Genomic DNA, 18,051 nt, shown 5'->3' with positions numbered 1-18,051 from the left:
ACCATGGCAGCTCACAGTAATGAACTGGGACCTATAAGTGTAAGCCTACATCTGTGGGAGCTGACGGAAAACTCAGCTGATGACACACACAATCAGGAGTCTATGTGGGCCCTGGTGGATGAATGAATTAATGCATATGACTCATGTAGTCTGAATAGATGAGAACAGGCCAAAATAATTCTCATCATGCTGAGATGCTGTTTAAAGACTTGATGAGGACTGATGTTTGTAACTGAAAAGCTTGTATGATCAAGACTAATAAGGTTTTGGGTGCTGTTACAATTGCCATGGAAATGAGATCCGTCTTTCTGGCAGTGTTTGGAAAAACCAAGATAGGAGGCATGACAAACGCGGCGTGTTGGGAATGTGCACAGGCGCCTGATGTGGGTGACGTTTAACAGAATGAGTACAGACTTCCTGTAATTCCTCATTAATGGGTCTACATGTCTACATGTTTTGCTATAAAACCTGACTGTTGAGAGAACCAGAGTCGTCCATTTAAAGCATAAGTGAAACAAAACTTAGTTATAGAGAATTGACCGTACAAGAGTTCACTCAAGATCTGCCAGGAAAAAATACAGCATTAACATCAAAACCACTTCAAATGATGCTTGACAAATCTGCATGGAAACAACTCAACAATCATACTAAATTGTAGTGGCCTAATAGAAAATCAGTGCAATAGATGAGGTTGTTTTTGCTTCCTCAGATGAGGTGCACATAAAAAGAATTCAGTACTATATTGAGAGACAGGAAATATGTCTGCTTTCATAGGAATTGTTTTCATTTTTGTCACTCTGACAGCTGTTTCCTCTAAGTTTCCCTGAAAAGCTACTGTGATGAGCAGAATAAAGGATTAGAAAGTATTTCAAATCTAAAACCTGTATTTTTCCCCCCCCAAGATGGACACATCCTCAATCGAGTCTTGTTTACTTTGGATTTGGTGTGCATTTCAGCTCTAGTGTCTGTTTTTTTCACACTGACCTGGGCCACACCACAAATATCTCAATAAACCTATGTCAAACATGCTATAAAAATGATAAATAAATAAACCTGTGCTGAAATTGCAAGCAATATTAAATTCTCTGAAGAATCTTCTTGTACACTACAGCACCACTAGCAGATTGCAAACTACTCAAGAAAGCGCTGGCACTTATTTAAAACCTTAGTATGAACCTCACAGAACTGATAAAGGTTCTGTTCTTTTTGTTGAGACCCACATTTGCCAAGATTATAATATAAAATGACGACTAAAAGCTGTGCTTTACTCCCATTCCCAAGCAATTTTTATTAAGAAAGGCAGGGTTAGTTATTATTACTCCATTTAAACTTCACACACTTTCAGGAGAATCCTAACTTTACTAAGATATACTGTACTCACAATGACTAACACCAAAAATAGTGTTAGCCATAATCCTTCCTTGGGATTAAAAATAGATGTAGGCAGGATGTAGACAGACTTAAGAGCGAAGTTGGTCACAATGAAGGACCAACCAGTGTTGGTCACACTGGTTACTTTACTTTACACAGTTCAAGAAGCACAGCACTGGAAATGTTAAGTAATGTAAAGAGTACAGGATACTGATGCTTATAGACTCATGTTGACCTGTCATTGATTCAGTGCAGCATAAATAGGAAAATATGGAATCATAAGAACACAGAGAAGAAGGCAGGAATACACCGCTGGACATCAACATTTCCACACTAATTCACACCCAGGGGCAAAGTCACCAATCCACCTACTGAAAAGTTTTTGTAAGTTGGGAAGAAACCAGAGAACCCTGTGGAAACCGTATCAAACTGGGATCCCTGGAGAAAAAAAACACTTATCCACTGCATGAGCCAAATTCAGACCTATTATCAATTTAGATTGCAAAATTAAATCATAAATTATCTGGTTTACAAATTATTTCACTGTTTATGTAAACTATCTGAGCACTAAAACACATTTACCATCTTCACTGGTGTGTGTCTCTGCGCCTCCGTCTTGGTCCACTTCCTCCAGGACTCCATGCTCACTATAAGGACTTTCACTGCAGAGGAAACAGCAGCAGGGAGATAAAGATCATGAAATTGAATGTATATTACACACATGATAAAATGGATAAAAAGAAAGTCGCTAAAACAATTTAACCAAAAGCTCATTAACTCATCAGGTTCCAATGTCAAGCAGACACCAGGGGGCGCTGCAGCAAACAGCCTAGCTTTCTGAAACAAGGAGATAAACTGACACAAATATCCTAAAAAACCAACCATCAAATAAATTTGTTGAAAAATTTTAAATATGTTGTTTTCTTTTATAGTTTTTTTTTTATTATTATTTTAAATATTTTATATTGTCTTTCTCTGGCATAATGATAATGATGGTCCATTATGTATGCAAGTTTTTTTTGCAATAAACACCAGTGTGTCTGAAACCATTCCAAACAAAATCAGAGATTTCTGATTACATTCATTCAGTAATCTAGCTAATCTAATTTGAGCTAATTTACCTAAAATCTCTGCTTTTCTGCTTTGTGTATTATCTTCTGCTCTAAACAGCTCAGCTCCCACAGGGCCACATACTGTACAGTGGAGAACGTTTTCCCACAGAAGTCACTTAAGCTTCTCAGAGCATGTGTGTGGCTTTGAAGGAAGCCATTAATATTCTGGGGATTGCTGTCAGGGTGATCGAGATGCTCTCCGAGGTGAAGTGTTCGTTTAAAAGTGGAACTTACAGCCATAATATCTGAAACACAACACTCACTTAACACTGCCACCTATATGCCATGTCATCAGAAAGAAAGAGAGAGAGGGGAGGTGTTTTGTCCATCTGTGTGTGTGTTTGCGTTTATGTGTGTGTGACCTAAACAGCTCAAGGACAGATGCAAAGAGATCTGTTTGAACCACTTCAGCATTTCTCCAGAGAGGTTTTATTTTAAAGATGACAGAAAGGTATGCTTTCCCACTCCCACCCCACACCAACACACACATACACACACACACACACACCTGAGACATCTCATAATGGACATTAAGCCTTTCCTGTACTCCTCCTTAAAGCATGGAGGAATTACTATCTTTTTGTTTTCAAGTAATTCTTAGCGTAATGACTATAATTTTCTGAAAGTCTTTTGTCTGTCTCCCCTAGCTGAGGCAGTCATGTGAAGTGCTCACAACAAAAGTGTCCTGTCCCGTCAGAAGCTCTTAGTACAGACACCTCTTCATTTTATCTAATTACCCTCAAAGACTCCAGAGCACACAGTTGGCTGAGCTTTCCTTCTCTCTCTCTCTCTTGCTCACTTAAACATATGTTGAATGTATTAAAGCTGAACTCAGCACTCCGGTTTGTACCACATACACAACACACAAATCAAAATCAAATCTAAACCTCCAAGCCACGCTGCTCTCCATCAGTAGCACTGGTCCAATCATTACAGTGCAAACCAAACAGATGTTTTTATCCCCCGTTTCTCACCAGTAGTCTCCTCCAGCCATGCATTTCTCGTATACAGGACCGTCTAGCTCCTTGGCATCAGGAAAGATGGTCTCGTGGTGAATGATGATGGTCTTAACGACCTCATTGACATGAGCTTGGCAAGACACCTGGTCCTGGGTTTCAGGGGTGGGCATGAGCGTGGGGCCGAAACAAATGGCCAGGTTGTAGGGGTCCATCATGTTCTCATCACTGTATTGGGACAGACTGCAAACACACAGTGGGAAGCAATGAGGAACACATGAAGCAGTGCTGGAGAGTGTGACATGAGTCAGATGTAGACGGAGTGTGATTATTATGGTAGGCGTTAACTCACATTACAATCTCAACCACACAATGGTATTTCTAAAAGATGTGGGTTCATAACCATGTTTTATGTTATACACCTATCCTATGTGTGTGTTACATGAGCAGGGTCCTGAGTTCAATGACATGAGTGTGTGTATTGAGACTTACTGGTTGAGGAAAGCAAACAGGTAGCGCATGACTATGAGGACAGATCTGGGTAAAGTGAGGAGGATTTTACGAATGTATAGGGCCCTCTCATACAGGTTTTCTATTCCTGAGAACGAGAGAGAGAGAGAGAGAGAGAGAGAGAAGAGAGAGAGAGAGAGAGAGAGAGAGAGAGAGAGTGAGAGAGATTAATCATATATTAGTCAAAGCAAAACAATTGTTCAGAAGCTGTGAAAGATTAAGCACAAATTCTCAATTAAGAAGACAAGTGTCTAGTTTTAGAGACATTTGAATGTGAAAAAAAAAAAATTCTGACTCACAAGAGCCGGCTTTGGATATATTTTAGTCACTGTGATGCTTAAATGTTAGGCTTATGGCATCTCATCAGCTTTTTATATTCTAAATCTGGAAGGCCTTGCATGTAGAAATATTACCTAAATCATCAACAGTGACAAGTCTAATCTTTAATAAAATGTTCAGTTAAAAGGAAAAAAGCACACTTCAGCACATTAACTATTTTCAGATGTTGGAAAGGAATTGTCTTTATTACATACCACATACACATAGCAATTTTAAAACTTGTTTTAGAGATAATAGAATTAAAGAACACCTCAAACTCACTGTTATTACTTAGAGCACACTTCCTAGTCCCCCCCAGCTATAGTGCCTTTTACCAAATAAATTACAGACAATGTTAAAATCCATCACAAGATAGATAAAAAATGGATAAATATAGATCTAGTCTAAACTATTATTTACAAATTATTTTCATGATTACACAATAGGAAACAAGGAGTATTTGAGTACTGGAGTGTTTTTTTTTTTTTTACCTGGAGCTGTTAGCCAATCAAAAGTGGTATCAATCATAATTCTACGACAGCATTTCTGCGTTCTCAAATAAGATTGGTCGTATAATCGGGGTTGTTAAAAAGTTTCCCTAATAGTAGTTCTGACAGGTTTCTATGTGTTTGTTCTAGTATGATTTACTATAATATACTAACAACTCATGCACAGGTACACGGTGTATTTTTTAACAAGAAAAAAATTATTTTTGTTGATCTGATGAAGCTTTGTGTTACATTTGTTTATCATATGTACAGAAAGAGTCTATCCATTGTCAGAGCAGTAATTTTTACACCACTGAAAAGTCTTCAGGAGGAATTTGGAGGTTGTCTGTGGTAAGATGTGGTATTTTTTGTCTTCAGTGAAGAAAATAGAGAGCACAATGGAGGAAAGGCAAACAGGATCTAATGTGTCTCATGGACATATCTCTACATGTAACTAGAAAAAGTTGGCAAACTGCTGTGAAGGAAAAAAAATGTACGACATCCTGTTATGGGAAAATAATGCGCTTCAGTGTGTTGACATACAGTATGGTATCAATAATGTACCTTATATTTTAAATCAACTTATGAGTATAAAACAAACAATTCTGTTACTCCAAAATAGCCTAATAAAAGTTATAAAAACCTAACATATAAGATGAGTTGTAAATTGTTCACACTGAAACGCATCACGAATCCTGATCTCATTACAGAAGATATAAACCATTAAAATATTACACATTTAACAGAACAAATAATATCTGAGAAAAAGGAAATGAAAGAGACAGAGCCATGCTCGATCACACTCTCGGTCCGTTCTGTTGTGGTGAATGGCACGACATTCACAAATAATTATTCAGTCCTGTATTTGCACTAAAATGTGTCAGCCACGGCACATCAGCAGCTCTGCATATCTAACGCCACCTCTCTATCTGAACGTTCCTACTCACACCTGTTATAAATAAAGCGGGATCTGATTTAGTGTGGACGTATATAATGTACTCATAACTCATACTGCCTTTGGCATAGAATACTTCTCTAAATGGCCATCATTCTTATTTCTGTCTGGCAAAAAAAGGGTGAACGTGCTGCAGACTAACTGTGGGATCGGGTGCAGTGGAATCTGACTGGTTTTAATTAGCACACATGCGGAACGCTGTTCAAATGCACTTGGATGACAGTAACCAAATCCTACGTCCATATCAGCATGGCTGAATTTTCGCTCTGTCACACTCTTTCCCGAACAAGCATATGCAAAGCTTGCTACTTTTGTGACAAAACAGGGCACTGGAGAAGATCTGCCACTTTAGAGAGCCATGCACATCATTTGCTTTTAAACAGACACATAAGCTGAGCTGTACTGAAACAGAAACCTTCAACTTACTGGTGTTACATATCAGTTTAATACTGAAAAAATAAAATTCTGCTCCTGGGAGAATAAAAAACAACCGTGAACTGATTTTATGATCAGGTTGTGGGATTTTTTTCCCTTGTCTTTGAGATTTATGACCCTTTTTTATAAAACAATCAGTTTCTTTACTGCTGAAGTTACAAATAAAGATGCTAGCCAAACAAACTCGGTAATGTGAGAAGACCACAGTACATAGACAAAAGGTTTACTAAAGGACACAAATATGATATGTTACATCACTACAATAGCATTATAAAGAGAATATAGAAACTAAAGCCCTAATCTGTCTGCATTAGCTTTTCTTTTACCTAGCAAAACAAAACCTGTAATATGAAGAAACTATGAAGCTTGCTAAGGATTGGATTATGTCCCTTTTTTTTGGCCTTCTTTGTAAGTTTAGAAAAAAAGAGTAAAAAAGAATGTCTAGAGACATTAGATTTGCAACCTTGGTATATTCAAAATAGAATATCCATACTGACTTATTTATTTATGAATTTTTTTTATTTCCAAAAGGGCTTCTGAATTTTCTTAAGAAAACTGACATTTGGGAAACTGCTGTGATATACTGTATAAGGTATTTTTAAAACGATGCTGCAAACCACCATGTTGGTGAGCATTTTTCTTTACCATCACATAACCATAACGCATTGAAACTAGTTTTGATTTTTTTAAAAAAACTGGTCGTCAACATGGGATACTCCTCTAGAACAAGCACACTAGTCTCAGTCCAATGTCCCTGAGTAACACACCCATACATCGACATATGCTTCACATATCCAAAATTTAGAGGTGGCACAGATACAGACCTACATCAAGCACTCAATAATCTGAAAACAAACCTCAGAGACCAGTCATCTAACATGAGACAAATGCTCCATTAAGGAAGGTGATTAATAAATCAGTCACTTTACAGGTATTCTTTTAATAATGCAGTCTCCCTCTATCAGCACTTCAAACCTTAAGAGAGCTGATTATTAAAGCAGTGTCTGTAAACTAGAAACAAGGTCTGAACCTCAGCTGAACAACAAAGTTTATCTGGCAGTATTAATGTCTATAATAAGATGTCAGACAGGATGCTTCACTGTTTACAGCTCTGAGCTAAATAATACAGTTTCTCTCTTTACATTCTGCCGACTTACTGAGCACTTCACTATGGTGCTTGGATGGCAGATTACAAGGCACAAGATGTGCCGTACTTCTGTTCCTGCACACACAAGCACACACACATTCATGCACGCACACACAAGGGATCTGTGCTCATCCATATCTGCCGCTGCAGATCCTTTCATCCGCTCATAGCAGCTTAAAATAGCCTTGTCACGTTAGAAAAAAGCTGCCTGCTGTGCCTTGTGAGAGATGAGCTTTTGGGAATTTGCCATGCCACATTACTTTGTCTTACACGTGCCTGCGTGTCTGACTCGCATATTTCTGAATGAGAGACACACCAGCTGGAAGCCTGAAGCAACACAAACAGACTTTAAATTCTGCCACAGTCATTGCAACAACTCAGACTGGATTCTATTTAGAGTGGAAAGAGCAAGGAATTTAAATTAGCTAAGAGAGCTAAGCTGTGTGTGATTGTGAGCTAAGCTGTGTGTGTGTGAGAGGGAGAGAGAGAGAGAGAGAGAGAGAGAGAGAGAGAGAAGCTGAAACAGGCTCGAACTTAAACAGCAATTCAGAGAACTTCTCTGTCTGTGATGTGAAATGACTCATATCAACGTGCATGCTAATAATAATAATAATAATAATAATAATAATAATAATAATAATAATAATAATATACTGTATTATAAAGCAAGGGACAAGCAGTGAGGCAGGAAATGAGTAAATGATATGTGAGAGAGGAGTTTGGCATGCAGCTGCTTGAGTTTCAGGCCAGCGCTCTGACAGAAGAGGAAAGAGATGTGGTTTGTGAGTAAACAGCAGGGAATCCCTATCAGTCATGCTGACTGACTGACCAGCCTACACAGAGATTTCTACCTTACTGCAAGCATCCTGTCACATATCCATATACATGTTCTCACAAACAAACCCTGTCTCTCATGCACACCCACACATCGGTATCTGCTTTGTCCATTAAACCCTTCATACCCCACCACAGTTTCCCTTACACTAAATAATGCTGAGCTCAATAGAGATAAAGAAATAAAACAGCTATCTGATCACGCAAAACCTCCTAAACCGGCGTTGTGACAATGTGCCATTCACTCCAGCACAAAGCTGAGCTGATGCATTTTTGTGTCATGCCACGGATGGACACAGTGCTGCACAGTGAAGCTGCCAGTCTTAGCCTGAGGCTACAGATGTGTATTAAATACAGCCACTGTTACAGCTTTACTGTGGCTTTATGTACAGAGAGCTTTTACTGTGAGAACACAAGACTGATGGCACTCTGATATGATGAGAAATATACCACACACAGTACCGACTGCCTGAACACAACTAAGCCTAACTTCATCACATATAAAAAGAACTAAAAAAGGACTCTCTGGAACTCTCTGGTTTGATTCATTCATTCATTCATCAGTATCTGCTTTATCTTGTAAAGAGTCAAAGCCTGTCTGTGAAAGATTTCAGTGCACACACACACAGCCGATACTTATATCCATCCAATATTTCTTCTTATTAACTATAATAAACTATAAATATAAGAAAATCTTAAATAAATTCATAACAAATTAAATAAAATAAATAAAATGTACAATTCCAGAAAAATGTTTCCACAAATTTTCCAATTTCATTTTTGTCTATTAAAAAATAGGCTCACATCCTTTTTCTTTTACATCCTATTGAACACTTTTTTGCTTAATATTTTTGCTTAATCTTAATATTTGAATGTCAAGAATTTTTTTACAAATAAAATTTACATCAGTTTAACTGCTTGATATTTTTTTAATTCTATATTAAACCAATTATATACAAAATATTGTTGGCTAAACTTGTTGGGTTTGTGTCTCTGTAAACTTTTTATAATGTACTGAGAGGAAAAGAAATCAGCCTGCCGTGTGTGTGTGTGTGTGTGTGTGTGTGTGTGGCTATACTGGCGCTTAGTTAATTGCCATTGGCCTTTATTTTATAATGTCTAGCAAAACTTCATGTAATGTCTAATGTTCAGAGATGTTGTAATTAATCTTCCTTATATGTGCAGATTTTGTACATCTACCTAACTAAAAGAATTTATGTCTTTCGTGATTCAGACCATGATTCTTTTGAATTATGTGCGCATGTGTGCACTTACTGATGCAGGAGATAAGGTCATTAAACCTCTCCTTTGGAAAGAGGGGGTTCTCCAGTCCTCGGAAGTAGAGTTTGAGAACTCCTGCCACTGAGTTCATATCATGGTTATCCTCATCATCAGTGAGAGGATCGTTGCCTGGGAGACACAGCAGCTTTCAGTAAATGAAGCTTATATTCTGAGATAAACAGTAATGCCACATTACAGGAATTTTACACTGCCATGGCTTGTCGCAATTTCATATTTATACAATCTCAAAGAAAACACATGACAATGTGCAAAAAACAAATAAGCACAAACTTTCACAAACAAATAGAAATACTAGGGATTTTCCTGTAATCCTCGTGCACCATATAAACTCAGCATGGGTCATAGCAGATAAGAGTTTCTACGCTTACATAACAGTCACTGCTCATTAATATATTAGAAGCCCGACGCTGTGACAACAATTCACCACCCACCTCTCTCAAATGAATTCTTAATATCATTGACTTCAACCTGAGAGCCAGATACACGGAATATGCCTTGATGCTGAAGACCTGTGGTGTAAGAGAGAGAGAGAGAGAGAGAAAGAGAGAGAGAGAGAGAGAGAGAGAGAGAGAGAGAGAGAGAGAGTAGAATAAGTGAAAATAATAACTCTATAATATTACACGCAGTTTCGTCCAGATGTTCTATTAGACTGGCTGAAAAGATGAGCTTTGGCTCATAAACAAAAGCATGAAATGGCAAAATGGCAAACTGCAAAGGCCATCCATTTACATACAAAAATACTCACTTTCATTAGTCAGATTTAATTAATGAATGTCAGAGAGGCCGAAGTCATGCATTCACTTATCTTTAGTCACTACATTATCATGGTCATGTTTGCAGTAGATCCAGAGCTGAACTGTGCCCATGTTTTTGGAATCTATTTTGATCCCTAATTCAATCTTGACAATTCTTACTAACTCTCCTCTATCCTGGGTGATGAAGGTTAGCACTTGCTGTCACAAAAACATGCAAAGCCAGCTTCTTTTTAAACCGTGGCATCACAGCGTAATATAACGCTTGGGCGGTGCGGGGTGGGGGGGTGGGGGTGGGGAGTGCTATTCCTTTTACCCAGAGAGCACAGTCAATTTCCTTGGCTCCCAGCCATGGAGTTATGGCTATGGCATCATTTGTCCTTGAGATGAATGAATAATATAGTAAATGCACTACTGTTGTGCCACTCAGGAACAAAATGGGTAGAAACCAGAGAACACCAAGGAAATCAAAAACAGTGAATATAAACAACTCTATTGAGACAGAAACCTGAACCCAGAATCAAACTGTGGACCCTGGAGGTGTGAGGAGACAATTGTTGCCCCTTTCTGGACTGTGCTGCTTGAGGTGAAAGTCACCTTTTGCAAAATTGTCAAAATTAGCATTGAATAAAAGAGGTAGTCAAGATTAAATAAAAAAAACATTTCTGTAATTATTCCTGCACTCCTCTGATGTAAGTGCCAAACTTTTTCAAAGACATATGGGCTTTTTTTGCACAGACTCTGCTGGGGGTTTGGAACATATTCAATCAAGACACACAGAGCCACACCCAAACTGCAGTCTCTGCGCCTTCGCTGGAGCCAGTCTGTGGAGAGAAGCCAATAAAGAAAAGAGATGCCGGAACACAAGCGCTATAGTAAATTTCCCCTTTAGAGCTATTCCCATGGTGCAGTAACAATAATCACTCGTTTGCAGCATGTAATTGTACGGAAGTAGAGAGGATATAACTAGAATACAGCTTACCATAAAGATTGATGAATCGAATGCAGCTCTCTACCACTCGTGGAATAACTTGTCCAGAGTCCTTTTAAAAGAAAGGTAACAATGAAATACTGATGATACACTGCTGCAAAGTAATGCATAAATGTTTTTATTTTTCATATCAACCAAGCAAAACTTTGCATTTCCTTTAAACCATAAGGCATGCTGTTTGGTTTAAGTGTTAGTATGCGAGAGAAGTAATCACAGGCCCAGCGGGGATCATTTTATTTTGTTTAAAATTTTCACCTCTCGTAATGAATATATGTAATGAACAGAATCTAATTCTACACCCCATTGTGCAGGATAATAGCTTGAGCTAAACAACACAATAGGACAACACAAAAACACGAACACTAACAAGTCTGAGAAACTATCTAGGTGTTTTTCAATGGGAAGACTGTCTCTGCTTGTTGCAGGCTAAACCTCTGTTATCTCTCTCTTGGCTGAAGTTGCCACTGTTAGCTCTGGTCTTGGCTCGATCCTTAGTTACATGCTTTTAATAAAGAGATGGCTGTGGACAGACCGGCAGACCGGCTAGAGATCAAGCTATTCAGCTTGGTTCAGAAAATATTCCAACTTGGATAAGAACTATCAAACTTATCAAGTAGATAAGAATATATTGTGTGGCAGAAAACATTTATTCATATTTATTTTAATGTAATTACCCAAAATACGAATTAGATTGTTTCCGTATCTACAGTTGAGTGCAATTTCAGAATTATGCTCGTCACTGTAATTGGTAACAGTATCCTTGTGTACATTGTTATTTTCCTATAAAACTGTGCTAAAAATGTTATTCTTATCCCTTGGATTCTTAACTTGACAGCTGACTGTAAACTGCTTGAACCTTTTTAATCTTCGAAAGCTTTAAATATGACATAATCCTGAGAGTTTGTAGCTATGTCACATTAATAAAACAGTCAAAGAAATAAGATAAGGCACTTCAAATTTCAAGTGGAACCAAACTTTGGAGTTTGCTGATATCTAAAATATTCAGAGCAAGATATAACTTGTTTTTAACAGTTAAACTAAATTTTATGCATTTCTTTTTCTACTCACCCCAAAAAAAACAAAACAAAACAATCAGCGCACTATAAGGCTCTTTTAATAACCAATAATCAAAATATAAATAAACTGTGGGACTTCAGCGATACAGAAGAGATTCTACAATATGCTTCTACAATAAACTATATTCTATAGACTGAATACATTTTCCTTTATTCATACAGTGGGTCTGCTTCTCTCATTCGTAGCCAAATTCACAATAATACATAAACTAAACATGTTGAGGTTGCGAGAAGAAGCAAGAGACGGCATAAGCCAGTTGTGGCATGACAAAAGCTCTACCTGATGCCGGGTGTGAGAGTTCCGCCGTCCACGGCTATGAGCAAAGAACAGATTAAGAACATAGAAGAGAGAGAAACAGAGAAAGAAAACCAGTTATTCAGTCCCAGCACTACAAGCCAACAATAACAGCCCACATGTTATTATCAGTCTGCCAAAGGTACTGTAGAGTCAGTCTTATAGTTAGAGAACACTGGGGGTGCTCACACACACACACACACACACAAAACGTTCTCCGTCACTCCGTCAGTGTCAGTGCTGAAACCTGTAAGATTTTCTTGGCTGTTCAGTCATTTCATTTCCATCTAACCCATGTTACTTTGTTTTTGGGGGGTTGAATAATAATTATAGCTTTATATTTATAGCTTAAAGCAATAAAATATGCATCATCAACATACTTGTTTATGTGCTTGGTGGTGGTACAGATCTCTGGAGAGTTCTTATTGCCAGATATAAATTTATTGAAACATTTATTTATTATTTGTACACTATGAATCATTACACCCCTACAGATGATTAAGTAATAAATCAGCTAGCAAATCTAATCTTAAACGGCTCACTGCGTCCCAGAATCCTCAATGGCTCCGATTCCATATTAGAACAAAAAATGGGTAACACACACACAGAAACACACACACACACACACACACACACACACACACAACCATTGCCCCATGTTTCTCCTGTGTGTGTCTCCATGTTAAATAGACAGAATGTAATAATCTCAGGAAAAGTTGAGGCTGAAGCAGGTTACTGGCTCAGTTTCCAGTACCATGTGCATGTACCTTTATAAAGGCCTTCAAATTGCCACTAAAAAGCTTTATGTTAAAAACTGAGTGAGATCTGGGCCTCAATTGTGGTTTCTTTTGTTCATAACATTTACTGTAGCACAAACTAAAGACGTTTACTTTTTTCATTGTGCGTCTCAGAATGCGCAGTATGAGGCAGCATGTAATATGTTGTTTGACCTTTTAAAATGCTGATGCTGATTAGACTCAACTGCACAGCTAATATTACATCAAACCCAGTAATCAGCACTGTGAGTCCTGCCAGAGAAAAGCTCTCCGAGTGTAGGATGAGTATGGCGTCATGAACAGGACACTGAACATTTGCATTATGGCTGAACGTGTCCTTGAAGTCTGTTCAGGTTGTGTAAGAAGACTCCTATAGGGTTTAATTGATTGAGCATGTTCAGGAAACTTGTGAGGAATTTCACAAGTGAGTTTGCTAGTAACATGGGATAGGTCTGATGTGATCAGAATCTTAATCAATACCTTGGGCTTTGCTATCAATCAATCCTCAGTTGTAATGCATGGCATTCACAATCATGCCAAGAAGCTACGCACATAACAGTTAGAATTGGAACAAGAAGAGGATAAAACTGATTTTGATGATCAGGGTTCAGTCAGAACTGCACACGCACAGATCTACCACTCATACATCTTTTTGTGAGCAGTAAAGAGCATTTTTTTTATTGTTACAGAAGCTGTGTTCCCATGCTGAGATCACAGGGGACCTACCATCAGATTTATATCCCAAAAGGTACTGCTTTAATGCTTTAAATCTTATCATTTTTTGTTTTCATTCATTTGTTGTGTATTTTATTATGAAAAATGCTTGAGGTGTGTAGTTTGTGTGCTGTTTGTTTTTTCTCTGTGTGAACAAACAGGTGAACTGTTTGCTCAGCAGGGGGCAATTTCACATCACTCTGCTTACCAGCAGCTAAACTCAGAGGCATGATACTCTACACACAGAAACCCAATAGTATCCTTCCTAAACTTATGACAGAATTGCAGCAAAATACAAATTTGTTATTAAAATAAAATAATTATTTTTTTATACTGATTGTCTATTTCCATTCTGTATAAATGAATTCCAGGGTCCTGTGAGAAAGGGGTAACTGTGATCCTACATAATATCGCTTGTTCCACTATTAAGTGAACCAACAAGTGCTGAATTTGTTTTCTTGACCAGCGAGCAAAGTAAGCACATATGATTAGTAAAATATAAATGCTGTGCACTGGGAATAATTTTTTTTTAACTAGTAAGAAGTCTTGTAGGGCATCGAATGTCTGCCCTTTGTTTATTTTTTTAAAATTTCATTTTCCTATTGGATTTAAGAGGCTTTTTTATTAATCAACTCTAATACTTTCTTCCATAACAGGTTTAACGTAATATAAGAACCCGTAAATGCTTTGTAAATGCTTCCCCCCCCCCGAGAATGCATACCTCTATTCTGTTTAACTATTCATTTATTTATGAACATAATAGTCATGCCCATGATCTGCTTGTCACCTTCACTGCGAACAAACAACACTCTAACCCAGTGGGAACGTTTTTATCTGATCACAAAGTGTGCCTTGAAGACTTTCCCTGTTTCTGAGTTGAGAGCTAGGGTGGTGCAGGGTAATAGAGGACAGAAGGATGAAACCCCATGAGGAGCAGAATACTGCCTGTGTCTGTGCTGGATTATAGCTGAATGGAGGTCAGAACATATGCTCTATACACACACTGAGTTTGTAATGTTTTTTAGCGTACCTAAATGATTTAAATGAGCGTTTTGGTCACCCTGTCAATTAAGAAGAGGTTTAATTATACGATTATTCAAACTAATATTGTGTAAAAACAAACAAATCAACAGTACATTGAATATGCCAATATTTCAAATGATAATTAAAGTCTTTGGAAATGTTATTTCCCCAACAACACATGTATTTCAATATGTTCTTAAAAATATTTTCTCATATTCACTAGAGAATGAGTTTACCTTGTGGTCATGTATTCTGCTCGGTGACCTAGACAGAGACGACAGAAACAGAAGGACAGAAAAGACATAAGAGGACATGATCAGATTGGTAGTGATTTGGCTATGGAAGATCCCCTGGAGACTTGTGCACGTGCTCGGTGAAGCATATACTGTATGACATACTAACTGGTTCAAAACTGGGTACACACATTCATTCTCGTTTTACTGGGTTACTTACCAATTCTAAAAATAGAGAAAGAGTCGTACCAGAGTAAAACATACTTCTCCTATCTTTCACTACTCACTGAGTCAACACACACCTCACACCAGCACAGGCCTGGACACCACCTGAAGCTGTGTTTATATTATATGTACTCCAAGGCAGTTAGGTATGAGACAGTGGACATCATTATAGTGATTATCATTACTGAACAACAGGCAGTGTTCATGAAGCTTGTGAACACTTGTTACAAACTCTGATTAAAGAGTATTATTGTCGACGGCTTATATAAAAGACTTCCTTCTGCCCAAATGTTTTTGTTATAGAAGATCTTACATGAGAAAGATCCTGCTTTGTTTTTAAATGACCTTTAAAACGAGTTAATAATAAATGCTCCAAACACCTACTATCCCAATTATCATTATTATCCATTTAAAAGCATATGTTGTATTCATAGTGATATAAATACAACCTTTAAAAAAAAACAAGAAAAAATTTACTGTAAAATGACATCACAGCAGAGATGATATCACTATGACGCTCTCTTCATATCTACAGTTTATCATGAGTTGTTTCCCTTGTTGGGTTTAAATTGCTCCGTTTTTAGTATATCCACATCACTGCATGTTTTAAGACTGTAGACAGCTAGTTACTCCTAGAATCAAGTGAGACTCAGTGAGAGACATTATCCCCTATGCAATTATAGTACATATAGCAATGACACAGCCATGTCTAGTGATTAAACATGTGGAAAAGCTTGTATTTGTATGAGCTACCTTCTCCCAGTGCTCTCTTCAGCAAGTCATGCTTGGCCTGGAGTTTGGCGATCAAATTGCTGCCCTCAAGAAACTCACGAAATTTCTGACAAGAGACAGCATGGCATAACATCAGTGCACTTAACAGCTGGAGGGTTTGAGTTAAACTGTATGATTGACAGAGATTCATTTAATGCACACTGGCACTATTCTGTGGAGTCCCCTGAGCATCACATTTTGATTTACAGCTGCAACTAACCATGAAGTAGAACTGCTCGGTCTCCTGCTGATTGGCACGTCTCTTGGCGATGCTGGGTTTGCTGAGGTACGTCTCGGACACGGTGGACTTGACCGACTCTGTGGAGCGACTGTGGTGGAAACACTCAGACACGTCATAGTCCTCGATAGTGACCATGTCCTGGATGGTGGTCAGCGTGGCCTCAGAGGTCTTCTTGATCTGCAAGAAATAATAAAATAAAGTAAATAAATAAGAAATGAGAGAATGACTCATTTGCCTTACTAATGTACTTTAAGTCATTTCAATTGTGCATATTTTTATTATTTTAACGTTTTAAATGCCTGCTTCCCCATCAAATTAATTCAACAATTTAATTAAAAAGCAAGTACAGAAAGAGAACTATACAGGAAAACTGCTTTTCTGTCTGCCATGTACAAATGTATCAGACCTTGAACATGACACCAGACCAAAGCAATCAATCTCGCCTGAAGTCTGAGAGCAGAAAGCCTGAGAGGGAAGTGATTCACTCAGGCTTTAGAAATTCATTCATCTACTTCCCCACCAGCCACTCCACATTCCCCAAAAGCTAGAAAGGGCAATAATGTTGGGAAATGTTTAAAGGTTCAGGAAATAGTTTGTTCCATTTTTTTCCCATAAACAGCATGTTTATTTGAAACATGGATCAGACAGTGACCTGTATTGATACATGTAATAATAAATAATTATAACAGTAATAAAATAGTATAGTGTATAAATTGTGTAAACATATTATTTGTATTATTTTTATTGTTATTATTATTATGGTAGTAATAATAATAATAATAATAATAATAATAATAATAATAATAATAATAATAATAATTTGATGAGAGGAAATATTAGAAATTGAAGTTTGGATAAAGTCTTTTTAGGAGAATCAAATATTGGGCTGAATTACAGAGCAATGCAGTAGCTGGAAAATTTATTTTTCCCTCTCTGTCTCTCTCTCTGAGACTATCAAGCATATTCAGCTTGTATATAATCATTTATGCTCCTTGGGGGACTAATAAAACCAGGTATTCAAGTGTGTGCCTACAAACCTCTGTGACCATCAGCCTCAAGTTTTTATGGGTAGTAAAATTTCTGGACAGTAGTCCGACAAAAACACAGCAAGACCCACCGACCCACCAACCCACCCCCAATTAACTGTGAGGGTCACATAGTGTTGCACCCAATACAAATTTACTCTAGAAACCAGGATTCCTAACAAGAAATGTTTTACTGATTTTCTCCAACAGACTAGAAAGAAATAAAATAAGTTGTTTTACTTGGTTTTCTATGGTTTCCGCTAACTGTACCAGCCACAATTTTGCTGGCTATGCTAACTTGTATATCGGTGTAAATATGTGTAAACTTTGCTGGACTGGCAACCTATCGAGGGTGTTTTCCCACCTTAGTGTTACCTAGATAGGCCTCAGGATACTCCTTGACCCTGACCTGACTTAAGATTAAGAAATGAGTACATACAATTCTACTCTATTAATTAAAAAGGAAAAACTTTCACCATCAAGATACTGATCAATGCATTT

General features: G+C 37.6%; 1 protein-coding gene across 2 annotated transcripts in view; it reads right to left on the bottom strand.

Moving 5' to 3' along the window:
- Positions 1–18,051, bottom strand: part of srgap1a (SLIT-ROBO Rho GTPase activating protein 1a) — a 76,296-nt gene that overhangs the window by 8,969 nt on the left and 49,276 nt on the right. For both annotated transcript variants that reach the window (XM_060878079.1, XM_060878080.1), the window contains exons 9-18: positions 16,505–16,702; positions 16,267–16,351; positions 15,292–15,319; positions 12,528–12,561; positions 11,163–11,223; positions 9,860–9,937; positions 9,402–9,536; positions 3,932–4,037; positions 3,458–3,682; positions 1,954–2,033 (exon numbers count right to left, since the gene is read on the bottom strand). In XM_060878079.1, the coding sequence (XP_060734062.1) occupies positions 1,954–2,033; positions 3,458–3,682; positions 3,932–4,037; positions 9,402–9,536; positions 9,860–9,937; positions 11,163–11,223; positions 12,528–12,561; positions 15,292–15,319; positions 16,267–16,351; positions 16,505–16,702 (1,030 nt within the window). The remainder of the gene's footprint in view (positions 1–1,953; positions 2,034–3,457; positions 3,683–3,931; positions 4,038–9,401; positions 9,537–9,859; positions 9,938–11,162; positions 11,224–12,527; positions 12,562–15,291; positions 15,320–16,266; positions 16,352–16,504; positions 16,703–18,051) is intronic.

Source organism: Tachysurus vachellii, chromosome 9 (genome assembly GCF_030014155.1).
Source record: "Tachysurus vachellii isolate PV-2020 chromosome 9, HZAU_Pvac_v1, whole genome shotgun sequence".
Taxonomy (NCBI): Eukaryota; Metazoa; Chordata; class Actinopteri; order Siluriformes; family Bagridae; genus Tachysurus; species Tachysurus vachellii.
The sequence above is the reverse complement of the archived record's forward strand: the minus strand, read 5'-3'. Positions and strand labels throughout refer to the sequence as shown.